The sequence below is a fragment of the Peromyscus californicus genome, unplaced genomic scaffold, assembly GCF_007827085.1.
Source record: "Peromyscus californicus insignis strain IS unplaced genomic scaffold, ASM782708v3 Scaffold_7__1_contigs__length_154581171, whole genome shotgun sequence".
Taxonomy (NCBI): Eukaryota; Metazoa; Chordata; class Mammalia; order Rodentia; family Cricetidae; genus Peromyscus; species Peromyscus californicus.
Genome location: NW_026294595.1, coordinates 69,956,115 through 69,976,480, shown reverse-complemented (window position 1 = coordinate 69,976,480; position 20,366 = coordinate 69,956,115). Strand labels below are relative to the sequence as shown.

The window sequence follows — 20,366 nt, the reverse complement described above, 5'->3', positions numbered from 1 at the left end:
TAGATGTTGACTGAGTTGGGGCTTAAACCTGGCCTTGAACCTTTGCTGTTGTGATTTTATTGTTCATGAGCTTAATGACTTGTTTTACTATTTGTATTAAAATAAGAGCCTAATTCCATATGGTGTCTTAATAGTCCTGTGACTCAAAGGTAATCATTCAGATCCCTGCTCTCTGTAGCCCCCTCTGCTCTACCCTTACATTTTGGGTAAGGAAAGCTATGAGCAGTTTGGCTTTATGAAATCACATGGTTGCATGAGGATTGATAACCTTTTAATATTACATAGTGTTTGCATTTTTAAAGAGGATATGGCATTAATTGAAATGAATCATTGCTTAGAAAGGTCTTCACCAAGCTTAGGGACAAAATCAGGCAACAACCTTGCCTTGAAATTGACCAGGTGATTTGCCTCTGTAAGGGGATCCTGCTTATCAGCTGTTATCTTTGTTCTGAACACATAGGTGCACTAGTGCTGGGTGCTTGGATATTTTCTGTTTGCTTCTTTGAGTTTGTTTCGTTTTTTGTTTTTGAGACAAGGTTTCTCTGTGTAATAGTCCTGGCTGTCTTGGAACTCACTTTGGAGACCAGGTTGGCTTTGAACTTACAGAGATCTGCCTGCCTCTGCCTCTTAAGTGCTGGGATTAAAGGCATGCGTCACCTCTGCCTGGCTTGAGTTTGATTTTTGTGTGTGTGTGTGTGGTTTTTTTTTTTTTTTTTTTTTTTTTAAGTGGCATGCTATAGCTCTCTATACTATCTATCAGGCAGAGAGGTAGTGGAAGGTGGGAGAGAGCTGCTTGGTAGGAAACCCATAAGAACTGCTTAGGAGACAGGGAAGTTTATGTTAGTATCATACTGTAGTAAAGTGGGCATCCACATTCTATAGTGATCAGTGATGTAACTGAAAGTTTTCCTGTGTCCCTCCGGGTTCGCAGGTGCTCAGACCCAAGTAAACACACAAAGGCTTATGTTAATTAAAACTGCTTTGCCATTAGCTCAGCCCTACCACTGACTAGCTCTTACACTTAAACTCAGCCCATTTTTGTTAATCTATATGTTGTCATGTGTCCCGTGGCTTTACCTGTGTGCCATTACATGCTACTCCCTGGGTGGCAGGCTGGCGTCTCCTGACTCAGCCTTCCTCTTCCCAGAATTCTCCTTGTCTGCTTCTTCCACCTATACTTCCTGCCTGGCTACTGGCCTATCAGTGTTTTATTAAACCCGTGTACAAAAGCATTATCCCACAGCACAGTGGTGTTTGGAAAAAAGTGTATATGACCCCAAAGTGTAGTTGTAGGAAATGTCCACATGTCTAGGTTTATTCATAAATTTAATTTTTTCTGAAAAATAATTTTTAATTATGACTAGGAGAAAAAGTTCTTACTGCCTGTTCCTATTTTGTATCACTTTCACTATTTCTTTTTAATAAAAATGCAGGAAGTTACTGGTGTTTTATGAACTTGCACCCTACATGCTTCTCTTCTTTGTTCTTTGTTAAATATGAGCTGGCATATGTTAGACTACGTTAGCATTTGCTCTGAGGGACTTCAGTGCTTTCTAAATTCAGCTCTGCTAAGCCTGGAGACTGTTTGCTTGAATCAATGGAGACTGCTATTTTTAGCAACAAAAGGGAATTGAAATAGCAATTTTCTTTCCATGCAATAGATCCCCAGGAGGAATACTGATCCAACCTTTCTGTCACTTTTTATCCCTCCCACCGCCCCAAGCAGTCGGGAAAGGCAGCTGTCATGGTTTGTGGCAGTATTAATCTTTAATCAATCGAGTGTTTTCTGCATTCAGGTACTGCTGGGGAGGAGGGAGTCACAAAAGGATCTTGCTTGGAATAACTAAGCTCATATGCATGGGCTCTGCAGTCAGAGTTTAGTGGGCAGAGGCAGGGAAGAGATGGGAGAGCTAAAAATAGCATGTTTGCTCCCAGTGTTCCTCTAGTCTATTTTTGATGTTTGATTTTGATAAGGTTGATTGGGCTCTTACTAAAAATATCTGTTCCTAGCAAGTTGAGGACAAAAGAGTAGAATATTTTTAACCTACACTAACTAAAGTACTTTTTGTTGACTGTATAAAATCTGGAAGTAGAGTCCTGGTCAGTTGCCAGTATTTTATATAATCTGTAACAAGCGAAACACTTCTGGATGCCAAGTTGGGATATTCTTTATAGTTGTCAGTTCTCATCTTCTCAAACGCTTGCAAATATGGGTTCTGGTGTTATATTTATCTGTACAGACATAAGCCTTTAAAAAAAAATCTCCTTTTCCCAGCTCCTTCTTTCCTTTCTCCCCACATTCTACTCATGGCCATTCTTTGTATTTCCCCAACCCACAAGGTAGCTTTTTTATGTATGCTGTGGAAAGCTGTCTAAATATATCCCCTTACTCCATAGCAAAATGGGATCTGAGGATACCCACTGTTAACCCAAGAAGCAAATATTAGGGATGAGGACAGTGAACTTGGACACCTTAACTAATCTAAAGTGGCTACTCTCCCCACCCCACCCCACCCCACCCTGCTTCTAATCCTGTTTGGACTGTGTCACTGCAGACCAGCCCTGGTACCTTAGAGCCAAGTGAAAACCAGGTCTTTTCAAGGAGATCCATAGATTCCTTTGAAAGTATGTATGTAACACGTTCTTTATATACAAGTTAAGCATCTCACAATAACATTTTTTTAAAAAATCTCATTTTAAGATTATTGATTCTTGTGTGATATTGAGAGGAGCTGAAGTGTTATTTCCAAATAAGAAGTGGATAAAGCGGTAAGTCTTGTCACAAGAGGCCAACTTTTTATTCAGAATCTTAGTCATTCACTCATCCGTTCTGCAACAAAGCCTCATGAATCCTCTCATTAAAATAACTTTAAAAAATATTTACGTGTATGAGTGTTTGTTTTGCCTGCATGCATGTCAGAAAAGGGTCTTGGGTTCCTTGGAAGTGGGATTACAGATGGTTTATAAATCACCAAACTCAGGTTATCTGAAAGAACCACAAGTGTTCTTAACCACTGAGCTCTCTTTCTGTTGCTTTTTTTCTTTTTTTTCAAACCAGTCACTGTCCTAGCAGTTAGACTGTGGAGACCAGACAGAACCTGTCCGGTGGAAACCTATGTAATTAATGCTCTAAGGGGATGTATAGAGGACTGTGAGAGCTTAACAGTCTAGTTGTAAAGGAAGGGGTAAGGAGAGCAGATGTTCAAATGAAAACCTCCAGGATGGAGAGCAGAACTCTGCTATGAGTAGGCCTCTCTGTCCATTTGAGCTGCCAGAACAGCTGCAGAAATTTAGAAAGCCAGAAACTTAAGTCCTCATGGTGCTGCATGTTGGAAGATCCAAGATCAAGATGGCCACAGGCTTGCTTCTGCTGTGAAAGTGTTCTCCCGTTCAGTGACTTGCTGTACCCTGGAATGCAGTTTCCTTTCATGGTGGGGACAGAGCAAGGGAGGCTAAGCAAAGGCTGCATGCTTTATGAAGCTTTGAAGAGTCCCGTGTAAAAAGGTAGGGCCTCAGAGCGTAAATACTTCTTAAAGGCCCCACCTTGGCCTGCTGTCACATTGACCATTGAGTTTTAACACCTCAGGTATAGAAAGGACACACTCAAACCACAGCAGCATATAGATTGGAGTAAAGAGAATCATGCCTGTGAGGAGAGTGCTACCTTGGAGGAAGTGAACACATTCCAGCGTGCTGGTGGGAGGTAAGGTCAACTTACCAAGGACTTGATAAAGGGTGAGGGTAGGGGAAGTTCATTCATTCACTCATTCATTCATCTACCAGAACTAATCATCTCGTTTTGGAGTTACTGGCTTAGCAGTTTGACTGTAGAGACATAGACAGACACTGGCTGACAGGTATTAGGCAGAAAAATGATGTGCAGATTTGTAGTTTGGAGTGATCCCTTCGGCCCAGGGGTGGAGAATGAAGAGGGAGGAATAAGAATCAGGTGATGTTGTTTTAGGAGTTCCTGGAGAGATGAATGATAGGAGCTCCAGGTGGTGGCAGTGGGAAGAAGTGAATAGATTTGTGGTTTTGGTTTTATGTAGTTGATAGGAGGGGACATTGTCACTTCTTGACAAATGATGAAATTATAAAGTAGTTTCTAAAACTGATAATTCTTTTTAAAATATGTATTATTTTATGTGCATGTGTATGTGTGTGCTTAAGTGTATGTATGTGCACGATTTCTGTGCAAGAGCTTGCAGAAGTCAAAAGGATCCCCTGGAACTGGAGTTGCAGATGGTTATAAGCTGCCATGTAGGTGCTGGGAATTGAACCCAAGTCCTTTGCAAGAACAGCCAGTGTCTTAACCACTGAGCCATTTGAAAACGATAATTCTTAATTGTATATAGCTTGCATCGAGTGAGAATGTAGCAAAGGTATCATTCCTCAAGTCTTGGGTGTAACCATGATAATTTTCAGAGCTAACTGGACAACACCAGTGAGGTCCCTTGAGCGGATATTTTCATAATGGCATGAATATTAAAGTCCTTTCATAATACAATATTTTACTCTTGCTTTTTAGGGCCTATAATAGTGACTTCAATAAGATAGGCATTTATTTTTCACCTTTAAATAGTAGATATTTTACATATGCTTTCTTCTCCATGATAAGCTGAGAAGGAAGGAAGGAAAATTTTTTTTTTTTTTTAAAAAGCATGGTAATAGTTATTAGGGGATTTGAAACCTGAGGCCTTTACCTTTAGGGTAACTTCATGGTTCATGAGACTGCTGGAGCCCTAATCATCATATTTGAATTGTTTAGAGGAAGGGAAACTGCTTTTATTATACCACTTAAATCTTTCCCCCCCAGAATTCAGTTACACATCCATTCTAGCTGCTTTGGAAATTGGAATAAATAAATATCCCGGGGCATAATGTTTTGGACCCTGAGTCAGTACTCTATTTATTTATTTATTTACTTACTTACTTACTTTTTATTTATTTATTTGCTTATTTACTTACTATTTATTTATTTATTTAGGAGATTTTCTATGTGATTCGTCCAGCCTAGAATCGGTCATGTAGCCCAGGCTGGCCCTGAAATTACAACCCTCCTGAAATTATCCTCCCACAGTCTGGGTTTATAGGTGCACACCGTTATCATATCTGGGGAAAAACAGTTTTCCATTGCAAAGAAGTAAGGGGAGGAAGCATAGTTGGTAAGGAAGGCAACTAGCAGGCCCTGACCCAGGGGTACACGTGAAAGATGGGTCCCCTGTGTATTTCTACACATTCATCTTTTCATCTCATTGTAGCTCTGAGTGCTTAGTTTTTGGTGTGTGTGTGTGTGTGTGTGTGTGTGTGTGTTTTAAGAAATAAACAAAAACAACAAGAAATACTTCTGTCTAGATCTTTGTGTCCCACTGAGAAATCAAGAGATGATCTTGAATGTTTTCGAGTCACTCTGTCTCTGTCTGTCTCTCACTAATCTGTTAATAGAAACTAATGCTTTTTTTTTTTTTTTTTTTTTTTCCTGAGACAGGATTTCTCTGTGTTGTTTTGATGCCTGTTCTGGATCTTGCTCTGTACACCAGGCTGGCCTTGAACTCACAGAGATCCACCTGACTCTGCCTCCCGAGTGCTGGGATTAAAGGCGTGAGCCACGCTGCCCGGAAACTAATACATTTTTAAAATAGAAATCAAACAAATAAATAACAAGCAGATCATTAAGTTTTTTATTGCATCATATTTAAGAAAGTGATTCATTTTAAGAAACTCTTAAGTAATCTTGGAAAGCACTGCCTTCTGAGAAACTGAAGTAGAAAGTGGAGCTTTCTGGCTCAGTTTTGCTAACTTTTCTGCATAATAGTAAAGAGCCTTGTTTTTTGGAAAGACAATGCCTGCATATGATTGAAAAATTTAACAGTAAAAAGAATTAAAAAAAAAAAAAAACAACTTTCTCTAATTCTAATGGTAGAAGCTGCCACCAGCAGACTCTTAAGATGATATTTTGGTTAACTTCCTGAGTAAACAGTGGAGTTTAGCTCTCCTGACAGTAAGTATGGTCAGATGTTCACAGTGAGAATCAGTGTTATTTTATATAAAATACTAACTTCAACCTCATTATGGAGGAGTTGTAGCTTTAAAGCAAAAAAGGGCATTTGTTCTCATCCTTCTTCATGTCCAATCTTCAGTTTTTTCTACATTCATCAGGTTGACTGAGAATTGCTTCTCTGTATTTTATATTATTAAAAATATAGTACTTGGCATATATCCTGGAAAACAAAAAGAGCTATCACTTTTTCCGGTGAGAAAAATGATAATTTAACCCCCAGTTGTCTGGCCATTGTATGTAACACTGGTTATTGTAAAGCTGAGGTGTCTAACAGAGGTTTTCCACTGAACCAATTACTTACTTATATTGTTCTATTATTAAATAAAACTTCAGAGTCAGATACTAGGGTAAAAACCTGATAGATCCAGAGTGCAGCGGAGGAACAGTCAGCTGACCCTGCCTCTTCACACTTCAAGATCAAAAAGTCCCTCGAATCTTTCTAAGCCCCTCCCTATTTCTTCCTGTGTCTCTATCCTAATCTGGGTTGGCCAACAACTCTATGGTTAGTTCTGGCCAGTTGAATGTTGACTCCACCCTCTGATTCAAGGTTTAAATTTATTGGCAGTCTTGGGAGTGTCGGTGTACCATCAAAATATCTCACAACACTCTACTTCCAGTTTCTTTGTCACACATACACACATATGCGTGCACGCACACACACATATACAACACAATTTTTAATTAACAGATAATGCCAAGTCAAACCATTGATTTTCATTGTGACATAAGGAACATGATAAGGAAGTGTAATATTACCCTGGATGGTATATTAAGACAGAGAAGAGACATTCAGAGAGAAGTAAGGAGGTCTGCCTAAAGGTTGGACTGTAGATGGTGCGTTGTTGTTTGTGAATTGTGACAAGTGTACCATAGTCTTGTAGGGTGTTAACATGAGAATGGAACTAGGGATAGCGGTAACTGACTACCTTCACTTTTTAAAAACTGTACATCTAAGTCGGGCGACAGTGGTGCTTATCTTTAATCCCAGCACTTGGGAGGCAGAGGTAGGTGGATCTCTGTGAGTTCGAGGTCAGCCTGGTCTACAGAATGAGTTCCAGGACAGCCAAGGCTACATAAAGAAACCTTGTCTCAAAAAAACCATAAAAGGAAAAAAAAAAAAAACACCCCAAAACAAACAACAACAACTGTGTATGGAAAGGTATCTGAAAAATTAAAAATGTATTTTAAAACCTGTTTATTAAAGTGTCTTTATGCATTTTTTTCCTTGAGAAGATACTGCCAAGTGTACTATTATACCGAGGCAGGGAACTGTGATCTAGAAAACATGAGCTTCAATACAGGAGGAAGGCAAGATAATTCCAATAAGGTGGGTGTCTCCATTTCTGGTGTAACAGGTTAAGAGAATAAGTAGTCCAGAGTGCATGCAGTAGGAGGAGAGCTGGAGTGCTTTGGGAAGGTCATTCCTAAGGTCTGGAATGGGGTCGATTGTGTGGAGAATTTTATCAGGAGGTTGTTAAAGCAGAGCTGTATCTACCTGTGACCTCAGCACTAGGGAAGCATAGGCATGAGGAGCAGAAGATCCTCCTGCATAGCAAGTGTGAGGCCAGTCGGGGCTACATGAGACCCTGTCTTAAAGAAGCAAGCAACAGCAAAAGTGAGGAGGCTGTTAGGGGTGGAGGAGGATTTAAAAAGACCACATAAAGGGGGAGGGACAACTGTGTCCAGGAAAGATAGAAAGTTGACTGGGAAGTGCAATGTAATTACAGTCTAGTGTTTGGCTCAGTTGTGAATATTTAACCATAATGATAGTGTAACAAAGACCTTGACTAACTTTTGTCCTTAGTTGGGGGATGGCGTGTGGAAGCCCGCATATCCTTACATTTTTGTTATTCTAGGTGGGCCTTTGGTAATTGGGGCTAATGAACTATTCATGCTAGAAAGACTGTGCTTAGAGGTTGAAGATTTGAGCACAGTGGTAATGGCTCAACCTGCAGACCGCTGATTGCTGGAGGAGAGTTAAGGACTGGGGTCCCTCCTGTCTGTTTATAATGAAACCTGAACTTGAGTGGGAAAGCCTGGTTGGGAAAGCCATGCATGTACTGGGAAGACTATGTCCTTGCTCTGATTTATTTCCCTGGGATGGGGTGAAAACTGCATGGGAGCCCATCTCAGACCTTACTTACCCAGCCTGCCCTTCAGTTGGTACTGACTTGTATCCTCTGCAATAAAGTGAATTAGAAGGTAGCCCGAGTTCTACAGATTTTGAATTATCCAACTTGAGGTGGTTATGGAAATCCCCCAAATTATAGTCAGTTGATTAAGCTAGCCAGAGACCTCTGAAATTGGTGTCTGTCTAAAGTGAAGGTAGTCTTGTTGAGGACCAAGCCTTCAACTTGTGAGAGATACTACTATCCCTCTTTTACCCCAGCTTTTCTTTGTATAGTGCAGGGGCTTGAACCCAAGGTCTCATGTGTTAGCTTAGTGTTTTACCACTGAGCTACACCCCCAGCTTTGTATCAAATTCTGGTTACTATAGGGATGTATTTGTAGTGTTCCAGTAACATAAATGCCAATTATTGACAGAACATTGCAATATAACTTAATTGAGAGGATGGGGAATGAGAAGGGTGGGGAAGTTCTCATCAGCCATAAGTCTACTACTAAAAACAGTTGGTCAGGAGATGGCAGAAAGGGTCTAGAATGTTGATACAAACAGAAGGAAAAATGTGGCAGCGGTTGCTTCCGGAGGTGGAGGAATAGGGCACAGAGAAATGGTGTAAGGTAGTGCCGTTTTAGTGTAAGCCTCTCAAAACTGTTTTCCCCACTGCTTGTATTATGCAGATGTAAGTAAAATCAGCCCTTGCATGCTGTCAGTAGTTCACCTCTGCCAGAGGCCAGTTCCTGGTGAAGCAGATTTAAATGTTGACTTGTGTATGTGTGTGTGGTGCGGGGTGTACTGAGAATGCTGTCAGGGTTGGCAGTTGTAAGGAAAGTGAAGGAAACAGAATTGAACTGAGAGAGAAGTGAAACGGCTGTAGGCTTAGCAGAGTCATAGATGCGACTATTGGAAGCCTTGGTCCTTCAGATGCTGGAGGCAAGGAGCCCAACTTTTATGCCTGAGTATTTTAGACATGTATTGTTCAGAACAGAAAGTGGCTGTCTTTGGATGAGGGCAGTTATTGGAAGATAGTAGGTCATGAATTGACAGCAGGTAAGACTTGACAAGGGGATTGAATGGATAACTCTTTTGGGAGGGAGGAGTTGACTGTATTAATCAGCTTTCTGTTACTAGAACAAAATACCTGATAATGATCAGCTTATAAAGAGGGAAGGTGGGTGGAGATATAGCTCATTGGTTAAGAGCACTTGATGCTTTTGCACAGTACCAGGGTTTGGTTCCCAGCACCCGTAATGGGCGGTTCACAATTATCCAGTTTTAGGGAATCTGACACCCTCTTCAGGCCTCTGTTGGCATCTGCACATGGTGCACATGCAGAGAACCAGGCATACACGCATACACCTACAGAAATAAAATCTTAGCCGAGGAAAGGTTTATTTTGGTTCACAGTTTTGAGGGTTCTTGGCCATGACTGGGTGGTCTGACTGCTTTTAGGGCTCTGGAGGGAGAGCAGCACATCATAGCAGGACATGTAGCATAGCAAACCTCTCATGTCATTCATGGCCCAGTTGCAAACAGAGGAAAAGGAAGCGGCTGCAGTCCTACTATTGCCAATGACCTGAAGACTTCCCACTGTGCATGCACAATAAAAACATACAGGAAAATACAGCAGCACAATTCAGATTGAGAGTGCTAAAGTGCTATAGGACATACAGCCTTGCAAAGTACGTGTAGGCATCAGAGGGACGAGAAAGGGTTCTTTTGCCTTAAATGTTCTGGGACAGTGCAGTTGATAGAGCCTGAAGAAGGCTTTGAAATGAACAGAGTACAAATGAGGGTCTCAGATCTTGAAGAGAACAGATGAGTCTGAAAGAGAAGAAAAAAGGGAGAGTTGAAAATAGCTAACATTTGCTTGCCTTTGACTTGTGACCTGGTGTGTCAAGAGAGAGTGCAGGATGAAATCTGGACGCCTGGTCTCCAGAGATAAGAGGTGAGACTTTCACATGCTGGTCATTTCATATAGATAGTTTTAAACATTGTTGTAGAACCCATGTATGAATGTTGTTTACAAACAAAGCTATAACAATAAAAACAGGGATTACCCTGCAAATTACCAGGCAGCCACTTTTGAGAACTTTTGAGAACTAATAGAAGAAGTTAAGTATGTGGTTTTTTTTTTTTTTTTTTTTTTTTAACTTACATCCAAGTTCTATGTTATAGCAACCAATTAGGGAAGGAAGGGTGTTCTGTGGAGATATTCCATGGAGATATTCAGGCTGGTAGATGAGGGCGAATTATGGACTCAGGTGTCACTTTTGCAGCCTAATAGGAAGTAATGGAGCACGTGCGTGTGCACGGACACACACACACACACACACACACACACACACACACACACACACACACTAAACCTGAACACGATCAAGTATCTATATCCAACTATGTACCAAAGAACAGAAGAACATGTTATGTTGTATCAGGGGAATGCAGTCAGCAAATGACAGACTAAGAAATCAGAAACCTGTTATGCATGGTGTTCAACAATAAATTGAGTTGGGGGAGAAGGAAGGAAGAGAGAGGAAGAGACAGAGACCATTGTAGAAATTTGATGACTAATTTTGCTTTTTTATATATTTTTTTTAATGAAATTTTTTTTTAAGATTTATTCATTTATTAATACATTCAGTGTTCTGTCTGCATGGGTCCTTGCAGGCCAGAAGAGGGCACCAGATCACATTACAGGCGGTTGTGAGCCACCACCATGTGGTTGCTGGGAATTGAACTCAGGACCTTTGGAAGAACAGTCAGTGCTCTTAACCACTGAGCCATCTCTCCAGCCCTATATTTATTTTTTTGACATGAATTAACATGTTTTTTTTTTGGACTAACTTTGAAATCTGATCTCAGTGGGTGAAAGCATTGGCCTTCCCACTTTCCTAAGCCTGACAAACTTCAGTTCAACCTTGAGAACCCATGGTGGAAAGAGAGAGCTGATTTCTAAAAGTTGTCTTCTGACCTCCACACATGTACTGTGACACCATGTGCACTCCATGCACAGTGTCTCTCTCACACACACTCCCACTCATGCATACATGCACACACACAGATAAAATTGTTTTAAATAAAATATGAAGTTGATCATTGGTTTGCTGAGCCATAGGTGAAGGTTTGCTCCCTGGTTTACTTTTTAATCTAAAAAGATTTTAAAACTTCTGGAAAGATGGTGGCTGAGCAGGCACTTCATAAATGTACATTTCTTTGAGTTGCACTAGGAAAAGAATATCTTCCATGTTTTTCACTTAGTGTAATGTTGTATTCATGCGTTGTATGTATCACAGTTCATTTTACTGCTGTTAATTATACATTGTACTTATACATTATACTTCTGTTTACTTACTCATTCTTCTGTAGATTAATATTTAGGTTTTACTGGCATATAGCACAAACACTAGTAAAGCTCCCACAAACATCTTTTTGGTAGACCTCCAGCACTCTTCTCTTGAGGATTGCTGGCTCATAAGGCAAACATATCTTTAGTTCTGAACATACTGATGAATAGTTTTTCCAAAATTATTGTGTTAGTCTGGTACTACTGGTAAGGTATGAAAGCTTCCGTTTCTTTATATCTTCACCAACACTTGATATTTCAGTCTTTTCAGTTTGAGATGTGATGGGCAGTTAATTCTAAATTTGAGTACTGGTGTTGCTTATTTATGTATTTATTTCACTAGGCATTTGAAGTGTTTATCTAAGTTGTTCTATTATTAATAAAAACTCGGGAGTCAGATAGAGGGATAAAAAACCTGAAAGATCAAGAAAGTGGCAGAGAAATAACCAACTGACACACTCTCTACCCCTTCCCAGATCGAAAAGACCAGTGAATCTTTCTAAGCCCCTCGCTAGCTTACCTGTGCCTCTGTTGTATCACAACCTGGGTCCTCCAGATTCTCTGTGGCTAATTCTCGCCAGCTAGTCATGGACTCTTCTACCTGGTTCAAGGTTAACTTTATTAATAGTCTTGTAGTGTCACAGTGCAATCAAATATCCCACAATAGGAATTGAAACTAGGGCCTCGTGCATGGGAAGTCCTGTGCTCTACCACTAAGCTTCACAGCTAGCCCTGGATATTGCTCTTTCACATCAAATATTGTACTAGTGTTCTTGGGCATGGTGATTTCTAGCTGGACCACTTCCTTGCTGTAATTCTTAAACTAAACTATTCTTCTCTTTTCTTAGTTGTTACAGGTGGCACTGATGGAATTGGAAAATCGTATGCAGAAGAGGTAGGTGATTTTCAGAGTCTGTTAAAAATAAGAAAAAAATAGAATAATCTCTTAAATAGTAGCCTTGATTAAAATTTTATTACATTTATTTTGTTTTATTTATTTATTTTTAGATAGTATCTCACTATGTAGCCCTGGCTGGCCTGGAACTCTCTATGTGGGCCAGGCTAGCCTCAAACTCACAGAGATCCTTTGCCTTTTGGGTACATGTTTTTAAAGATTTTAATGTGTGTGTGTGTTTCTACCACACAGGAAGGCAGAAGAGGGCATTGAATCTCCTGGAGCTAGAGTTACAGGCAGCTGTGAGAAGCCTGACATACATGCTGCGAAGTGAATTTGTGTCCTCTGCAAGAGCAGTGCACTCTTAATTGCTGAGCCATCCCTCTAGCCCACATTTACTTATTTGTCTATGTGTTTGTAGCTGCGTGCACACCACAATATGCTTGTGAAAGTCAGAGGACAACTTGTAGGAGGAGCCATTTCTTTCATTCCAGCATATGGGTCCTGGAATCAAATTCAAGTCATCAGGCTTGGTGGCAAAAGTACTTTTACTCACTGAGCCATCTTGCTGGCCCCAGTCATCGTGCTAGGGAGGGGCTCTACTACTGAGATGTACTCCCTCAGCTCCTTATAAAAGTGACACTTGGAGAAATGCAAGCTCGTTGTTTTGCAGACAAAATTGAATTTGTCTCCTCATGATCAGATTCAGGGTAAACATATTTAACAAAAATGGTAATAAAAGTGATATTAATTCTTCTGACCTCATCCTATCAAGAGACACAACACACCGATATGCTCCATTATTGATGGTGTTAAGGCAAATAATTCATTAAGATGTTATTTACCACAGTTCTTCATTATAAAAATAATAGGGAATATATGATGTGATACTTTGGGACTATATACCCTATTTTCTAGCTGATTTTTAGTTCAGTGTTTTTCACACCTGTTGATTTTTGCCTGAATTAGTTTACTGTAACAGTTTAGTGATTTTCTAATATATCTCTTCCTCTGTAGCCTAAGCTAGTCTAGAACACATTATGTATGTAGCTCAGGCTGACCTCAAGCTCATGGCAGTCCTCTTTCTAGAATTAACAGCCGTGACCCACCATGCCTGGTTGGTGTTTTTCTGTAAACAAGAGCTTTTCCTGCCCCTCCTCCTTTGTTAATGTGTGTCTCTTTTTTCTTCAAGTATCAATACGGGCTAATGGATTCTTTACTGGTTTTATAACAGATTAATTTAGCAAATTACCAGGCCTTGTTATTTTTATAAAAAATGATCTTCCACAGCCTCATTTGCAATATTACTTGTTACTTAATAAAAGCTGACCTTAGGATTTATAACTGGGAGTTAGTGTACTGAATCACTTACACTTCACATCTCCCAGAGTGTTGCTCATTTGTAAATTGTCTGGTAGTTCAGTACAAAGTTTTATGCGCTCTAGTGTTCTTTCTCTACCTCTGTATTTATGTGTCCCTATGACAGGAATACATCGCTGTGAATGTTTTTCACTCTGTGCAACATTACATAGTATTGTGTACATATGTACGTAGAAGATTCTCTTCAAGAAATTCAGTATTGATTTATTCATTAACAATAGTTAATGTACTTTACTTTGGTTGCCCTTTAATTTTAATGCCTGTGTTACTTATTCCTTTGACAAAATACCTGACAAGGGCAACCTAAGGAAGGTTCAGTTTGGCTTCCAGTTCAAGGTGGAGAAGTCATGGCCTCAAGACCTCCAGGCAGCGATTGTCTTATACCTCTATTGTCTATTACAGCTTTAGTCAAGAATTAGCGATAGGCCGGGCGGTGGTGGCGCACGCCTTTAATCCCAGCACTCGGGAGGCAGAGCCAGGCGGATCTTTGTGAGTTCGAGGCCAGCCTGGTCTACAGAGCGAGATCCAGGAAAGGCGCAAAGCTACACAGAGAAACCCTGTCTCGAAAAATCAAAAAAAAAAAAAAAAAAAGAATTAGCGATACTTGTGCTCATCTTTTTAACAATAATCCCAAACCCCAGCCCATGGGATGGAAGTGCCCACATTTCACGTGGGTCTTCTCTCCTTAGTTAAACTTTTCCAGAGCCATTCCCGTAGACACACCGGGAAGTATGCTTCCATGGCGATTATAAATGCAGTCAGCAGTAAAGATTAACCACCAAGTCCTCAATACACATTTTAAGATTGATTGTATTTATGGGAACTGCTAACATTTTAGCTGTAGTTTTCTCTTTTGGCCCACTGATATTTGTTTTATGTGTCTAGCCTATGACAACATTTTAAATCCTAAATTTGAAATTGCAGAAGTTGTAAACATGTAACAATGTAAAAAAAAGTCCACGCCATGTATTTAGGCCTAAAATAAAAAGTGGGAATCACCATCCTTCCAGATGGTTTGAGTTTTCAGTGCTTGGTTAGAAACGGAAGGTTCTGGGGAATCAGGGTTCATTTGGATCACCAGCTCCTGATGCTTGTTTTTTTCAGTTTTACTGACCACCTGGTGAGGTTTTCTTAAATGGGAATACATCTAATTTCTGTTTCAGCATACACTTCACAGATGTAATTCAGATCTCTTTTATTGTTTTCAGTTAGCAAAGCGTGGAATGAAGATTGTCCTAATCAGCAGGTCCCAGGATAAACTGAACCAGGTCTCCAGCGCAATCAGTAAGTTTTCACATTTTAAACCCAGATCGCCCAACTAGTACAGCCAGTCTAAGGAGTGTTTCAAGTGGGTGCCCAGTGGCACATTCCTTTAGTGTAAGTAAATGCGCAACTGCCTTCCATATTGTTAATGGCATGGCTGAAATTTCTAATATAAAATAAAAACAATTGAGATAGTCTCATTGTTTAGCCTTGAACTTGTTACATAGCATGTCGGCTTTGAATGTGGGATCCTTCTATGTCCATATCCTGAATGCTAAGATTATGATTTTTTTTAACTTAGAAATTTTTATTACTCTTCCAGAAACTTAATGAAATTATTTTAGAACTATTGTGATTTAATTAAGATGTCTTTTAATGACACATTTAGTTGAAATTAGAGTTAAATTGTGAGTATTTTATCATGTACTACTAAAATAAATTACTTATTTTAAAAACGTCCTGGAATATTTTGAACTTCAGTGTTTCTAAACACCAGATGCATATGCTTGAGATCCACTGGGACAGGAACCAGCATATGTGACAGGGAAGCTGCTTCATTTAATCTTTCATGTTAGTTAGCTATACTCAGTCTGTACCTGAATTCTGACATGCAAATGGTCTCTCAGCTGATTTTACTAAACTAAGCAGATATGTAACCAGTGCTGTTCATTTCCTTGGTAAAGCAGTGTGCTAACTATCTATAGACCTCACACTTATAGATGTGCTGTGTGATGCTTGTATGTTTATACTTGGTTCAGTCATATTGGTTCACTCTTGCTGGCTAACAATGAGTTGTGTTTGTATCTGAACTTATGCTGAGTTCATATTCTGTAATGATGAGGTATTATTATAAAAAGGAGGGTTATGTATTTAAAAACTATGTTGCTAGCTCTGAAAACTAAGTTCTCACAGAAATTCCTTTGTAGTTGGCATGACTAAGATTAAGTACAAAATACTCAAAAACTTGTAAGAAGTAAGAAGAAATTTGGTTTCTGGTTGTGTCATATGTGCTAGAAATGGCTTTGGGCAAGGAAGTGTAAGATCCAGTCTCAAAACAAAGTCTGGGCCTCCGAAGAGGAGTGGTGAATGAGTTACATCTGTAGTTGGTTACAATGTCTGCTTATGTCTGTGATTCCATGCTTTACCAGCTTCTAAGAAACCAGCTAACAGAGTGCTCCATTCAGATGAGAGGATTATTAACACCCATCACCCACTTTCAGCATTCCATGGTGCTTTGTTGGCTCCTCCTCACCTTTTCCCACATCTCTGTGAGGGTCATGCTTTTGTTACTTTTCTCCTGCTCTAGCTAGTCTCCCCGAGCAGATTGTACATTAGACTTGTCTGTAGGTAAGAAAACAAGTCTGATTTGGTTTTGGGGCTGTGGATGGAACACAGGGCCACACAAAGGCTAAGTACTTTCACTAGTTACACCCCAGCTCCAAAGCCAACTTTAGTTGGAGGTTCCTAATATTAAGCATGTGGAATTCCAAAAAAATAAATCATTTTGAACCTTTCTGTAAGCACAAATCTTTACAAACTGAACACTTAATGTGTAGAATTCAGTAGATTTTTGGCATTTTCATGTTTAAGATTTCAGCTATATAAATGCAATTCTGAAGGATCAAGACATGGACTGATTTGCAATTTTTGCTGAAGTGTGAATTTGAATTAAGACATGACACCAGTGATCCTGAGGGAGGAATGTAACTTAGTACTTGGGTCTAGGTCCTGTCTCATTCTTGAATGCTTAGCGTTAATAGCTCTTAGAGTGGTGGGAATGCTCTAAGAGTGGTGGGAATAGAAATTCAGTCTTAATGAAAGCAATTGCTAGCTGCTACGAATAGAGGTTCATAACTAGAAAATGGAAGCTTGATTAAATATAATGTTGAATCTTGAAATGTTGGTAGGAGTGAATTCACAGTTTCCTTGCTAGTAAGCAAAGATACCTTCGGGCATTCTTAAGAGGTGTGCCAACTTATGTAGAGTTTGTTGAGTGGGTCTAGAGATACAAGTTGATGATATTTGAGAATCTGGTTAATTTACAATTTAAGGTAACATGAATATTGGGTGAAATTTCATCTTGTTCAAATATTTTCATAGAAGAAAATAAAGTCATTGAATTGGCCTTTATTAAAAGGAATATTTTGTTTTTGTTTTTATTTTCTGATCAAAATACACATTTAAATAGAAGTTATAGCAGCAGACCGTGTCCTAAGCTGATGAAATACATATACTTATATTACAGGTAATTTATAAATAAGGGTAAGTTTTTGAGATGCAGCTTCATATATTTCAAACTGGCCCAGTACTCCATATACTTGAGACAGATCCTCCTGTCACCATCTCCTGAGTGCTAGGATTGCTGTTCACTACCACACTCAGTTAAAGTGGTTCTAGGAATTGAACCCAAGCCTTAGTGCATACTAGGCAAATACTCTACCAAAGGAGCTACATTCCTACTCCTATGACAAGGTTTAATCGACATATAAATCTTCTTTTTGGGAGGATGGTGTTTTCCTGAGTGTGTTCAGGATCTCATATTGACAAGGACAACTGTGTCTTTGGTGGTACTTTGAATACCTCTTTATTGAATGCCTGTGTATATGGTACTATGCTAAGCATTTGAAATACTATGATGAACAAATAGGATGCAGTCCTTGCTCTCCTGTAACCTATATTCTAGTGAAAGAGACGGTGACAACAAATGATTAAAAAAAACAAATCTAAATAAATAAAAAGCAGGCAGATAACTAAGTAGCTGCACTTTGTACAAAGGGCTAGTAAGGGAACAACAGGAAACTTATTTTGTATGGTGAGTTTTGTGATTGGCAGGATACCTGATGCCCTGTACTAGCACTCCAGTAAATGACAGTGAAGCCTTGGTGATAGAAGCATCCTCTGGCCCTTCTGCGGACATAATGATAGCAGGATTATAAATGCACAAGGTACACATGATAAGTCGACTTCATCATTCTGATTTTCTTAAGGCTTCTGGTCCATGCCTCTACCTAATGCTACTAAATGCAGTCTCTCATAGCACCCATGTTTCAGTCAGCCCACAGGGTTAACTGAGCCCCTTCCGTATATAAAGCCATCGAATCCTAGTTCTCTGGTAATGAGTCATATAAAGAAAATTGGCCCATTCTGATTTTTTTAGTTTAACATAAAAACCATTTTCACACATATTTCTCTTTCTACCAATACAAAGTAGCAAATTTTACTCATCTTAACAAGGCTCACCTTGTCATTTCCTCCTGTGTTACAGTGCACCAGGAAGAAGCTGTAGTATGCCACAGAATTTGTGCACCTCCTCTCTACCCAGCTCCAATATGGCAGTGCTTTGTCCCCTAAGGTATTTTTTCAGTAGTTCTGCCTTCCCTGTGCCTTGTTGCATTGTGGGTGTTTCCCACTGAGAAGGAGCTCTGCTCTATGTTCCAAGGACACAGCTGGACCAATGTACACATCCTTTGGTGGTGTTCTCAGGAGCCCACTCCTGTTGCTGATTCTCTGTCAGTCACTCAGGCTGGTTTAACAAGGCACATACCCTCAGTAAGTGAGCGAAACTCATCCCTCCCGTTCCACTGTGACTGAGAGAAGGAGACGTGCCAACCAAAGAGAAGGAGGCCCTGCTTGCTTCTCACCATCTGTCCGCCATCACCATGCAGACTTGGTGTTTATGCCTTGAGAAGCAGTTCTTTGTGGATGTGAAGGCAGTTTTTCAGGCTTCTAAAGTTGGACAGGACTGCAGGTATCTCCAGGAAAGGGTAAGTTCCAGGTCTTTGTAAAGGAACCTGTCTCAGAGCTATGACCATGTAATATACTTATTATTGTGAACTAGGATTATTTATTTGTTAACCATTTTTGCCAGTTTTTATGTCTCAAAGAAAAAAGTCCTAGCCAATTTTTGAAGGTGGAGCTAGATTTTTTGTTTACAATGAAGCACGACACGGAGACCAGTGAAGAGCAGCCTGAGCTCATAGTTGTCAAAGCTGGTGGCATTTACAGCTCAGGTGATTCTGTGGCAGTCAGTTCTTCTGATTGGATGCACTTTAATCAGCTTTGATGAAACACAAACAAAGGCAATTTTGTTTTTGTTTTGTAATTTATCTCCTGGTTAAAGCTTTATGATGGCTCTGATTCCAAGACTTCATCTCTCCAATGCAACTCTTTTACAAATGAAAATTTCCCTGGTTTCCAGTCAATAGAAGAATAAGATTAAGGCAGAATGTCCATTTCACTTTTCAGTCCTTATTTGTGTTTAAATCAATACAACTAAGATGTAGCTTTGACAAAATAAGTTTGTTTTACAATTTTTAAAAACCATTTACTATTTTGTGTGTGTGTGTGTGTGTGTGTGTGTGTGTGTGTGTGTGTGTGTGTGTGTGTGTGTTCATATGTGCCATGGTAAGTGTATGGAGTCAGTTCTCACCCACCTCTATGTGGGCTTCTGTCATCAGACGTGGTGGCACACACCTCTATTTGCCAAGCTGTCTTGATGGCTCCAAATTATAACTATGGGAAGGAGTTCATTAGTTAATTAATTAATTTGGTGGGCGCATGTGAGGAAGTCAGAGGCTAACTTGTGGGAGTCGGTGCTCTCCTACCCTGAGCATCCTGGAGGTCAGACTCGGGTCGTTGGTCTTGACAGCCTTGCCTGCACTGCCGTCATCTCTCAGCACAGCCCATCACTTTGAATGCTGTCACAGCACAGTTAACTGATGTCCAGTACAGTTAGCCTGTTTCCTTTGCACAAGGGCAACAAGAGGCACACAAAGCCCTTTGTGTTTTACGTTTAGTGGAACTAGAAGCCCATGGTGTTAAGATGAGAGAGGAAACACATATGCCCTAGAGTTGTATTTCTTAAATCACCTCTACAGTGCCAGAAGTAAACAGTTCGAGGCTAGGAATCAGATCCATCCGTCTTTGTCCCCACTCGTTTTGTATGTTGTACTTATGGGTGTGGAGGTACCTCCTTTCTTAAGTGTCCTAATATGTCAGTTCTGTGGCTTTCCAGAAAGTGGCATTCTGTGCTACCTCCAAGACTGACTTTTTCTTAAGTCTCTCAGTGTTGGATTCATATATGGGAATGAAATTCCTTTTCTTTACTAGTAGGTTTGTCATGCCAGATTGAGATTTGACATTAAATGGACATTTCTGGTATGATTCTGGTTATAAATTTGTTCTAGTTTGCTGGGGATGTCTTTCTGTATGCTGTGAATGTGTTGCTCTGATTGATTGATAAATAAAATGCTGATTGGCCAGTAGCCAGGCAGGAAGTATAGTATATGCAGGATAAGCA

At 39.9% G+C, this 20,366-nt stretch overlaps 1 protein-coding gene across 2 annotated transcripts in view; it reads left to right on the top strand.

The window, feature by feature from the left end:
* The window catches only part of Hsd17b12 (hydroxysteroid 17-beta dehydrogenase 12), a 135,577-nt gene that overhangs the window by 40,686 nt on the left and 74,525 nt on the right, over nt 1-20,366 (top strand). For both annotated transcript variants that reach the window (XM_052723843.1, XM_052723842.1), the window contains exons 2-3: nt 12,378-12,424; nt 15,013-15,088. In XM_052723843.1, coding sequence (XP_052579803.1) covers nt 12,378-12,424; nt 15,013-15,088 — 123 coding nt within the window. The remainder of the gene's footprint in view (nt 1-12,377; nt 12,425-15,012; nt 15,089-20,366) is intronic.